This window comes from Sinocyclocheilus anshuiensis, unplaced genomic scaffold (assembly GCF_001515605.1).
Source record: "Sinocyclocheilus anshuiensis isolate Anshui unplaced genomic scaffold, SAMN03320099.WGS_v1.1 scaffold1609, whole genome shotgun sequence".
In the NCBI taxonomy this organism is placed as follows: domain Eukaryota; kingdom Metazoa; phylum Chordata; class Actinopteri; order Cypriniformes; family Cyprinidae; genus Sinocyclocheilus; species Sinocyclocheilus anshuiensis.
In genome coordinates, this window is record NW_015540958.1 from 564,850 (window position 1) to 566,327 (window position 1,478).

The following is a 1,478-nucleotide window of genomic DNA, read 5'->3' on the forward strand; positions in this document are numbered from 1 at the left end:
GCTGGACTTTTCTGTTAAGGATTAATCATTTTTGAGGTTTTTGTGGCACCTATGTGGCATCCTGAAGCTGTCTGTTTACACGTCTGACTCACACTTTAGTCCAGGCAACTGTAAATATCTGCAAACTAGCTGTGTAGTTCAATGTGCGTACACTATTTCAACATCAAAAAGAAAAAAAAAATTGATTGGATGAAACTTGTTTAACAGGCATCCACTGCGGCAAATAAACAAAGAGGTGTTTTACTGTACAGTGTTTGTTCAGATCTATATCAATGGTGCCTCGACTACTTGAATCATGTTAATGTATAATAGACATACCGGGAAGTCTTAAGTAGCATCTTATTAAAAGGACATGCAGGATTATATGGATGGCTACTCAGTATCATAATGCGTCTGCTGTCCTTTCCCTCCACTCTTTCCACATGACATTAAGAAAATCTTCTATAAAGCTTTGAGTTTGTAATTATCTAATATTTTCAGTGGAAATCCACAAAACAAGCAGTGCTTCAAGGGGTGATACCTGTATGGCTTTGGCTGAGAGGTTGAAGTACTCAGGTAGACAGGCATGCAGGTAGATTCATATAGTATAATGTGTGTGTGTGTGTGTGTGTGTGTGTGTTTTTTGTCTAGATGTCCATGTCCACAGGTCTCAGATCCCCCGTCTTGTGTTCCTTTACCCAGAACTCTCTGTCTTTGGCAGGATCCACACTCTGCAGGAGCTGGTCCACCGGCTCCATCGTCTAAGAAATGAGCCAAATCAGAAAAGGTCTAAGATTTTTCCTACCACAAACACTAGTAAAATGTACACTACCCTTTTATACGTTTTGGGGGAAGAAATGTACACTTTTATTCAGCAAGGATGCAAAAAAATCGATAAAAAGTGACACTAACATTTATAATATACAAAAGATTTCTATTTAAAATGAATGCTGTTCATTTGAATTTTCTGTTCAAACTGTTTTCAGCATTGATAAAAATAAGAAATGTTTCTTGAGCAGCAAATCAGCATATTAGAATGATTTCTGAAGGAGCATGTGACTCTGAAGACTGTAGTAATGATGCTGAAAATTCAGCTTGGCATCACAGGAATAAATTATATATGAAATTATATTTAAATAGACAACAGATGTTTGCAATTGTAATAATATTTCACAATATTACAGTTTTTACAGTATGTTTGATCAAATAAATGCAGCCGAGGTGAGCATAAGACACTTCCTTCAAAAAAAACAAAAAACAAATAACAAACCACCCCAGACATTTGATTTGTACTGTAGTGTACTGTATGTTGTCATATGATAATTTAGTTAAACACAGTTTAACACTAATATACCTATATACAGTGGGTACGGAAAGTATTCAGACCCCCTTCAATTTTTCACTCTTTGTTATATTGCAGCCATTTGCTAAAATCATTTAAGTTAATTTTTTTTCCTCATTAATGTACACACAGCACCCCATATTGACAGAAAAACACA

General features: G+C 35.6%; 1 protein-coding gene across 3 annotated transcripts in view; it reads right to left on the reverse strand.

Moving 5' to 3' along the window:
* Nucleotides 1–1,478, reverse strand: part of gas7a (growth arrest-specific 7a) — a 33,456-nt gene that overhangs the window by 1,284 nt on the left and 30,694 nt on the right. For 2 of the 3 annotated variants that reach the window (XM_016488246.1, XM_016488245.1), the window contains one exon: nucleotides 7–740. In XM_016488246.1, the coding sequence (XP_016343732.1) occupies nucleotides 627–740 (114 nt within the window). In that variant the 3' untranslated portion in view covers nucleotides 7–626. Of the gene's footprint in view, nucleotides 1–6; nucleotides 741–1,478 lie in introns of those variants that run through there. The other variant, XR_001634390.1, reaches the window with a different exon arrangement.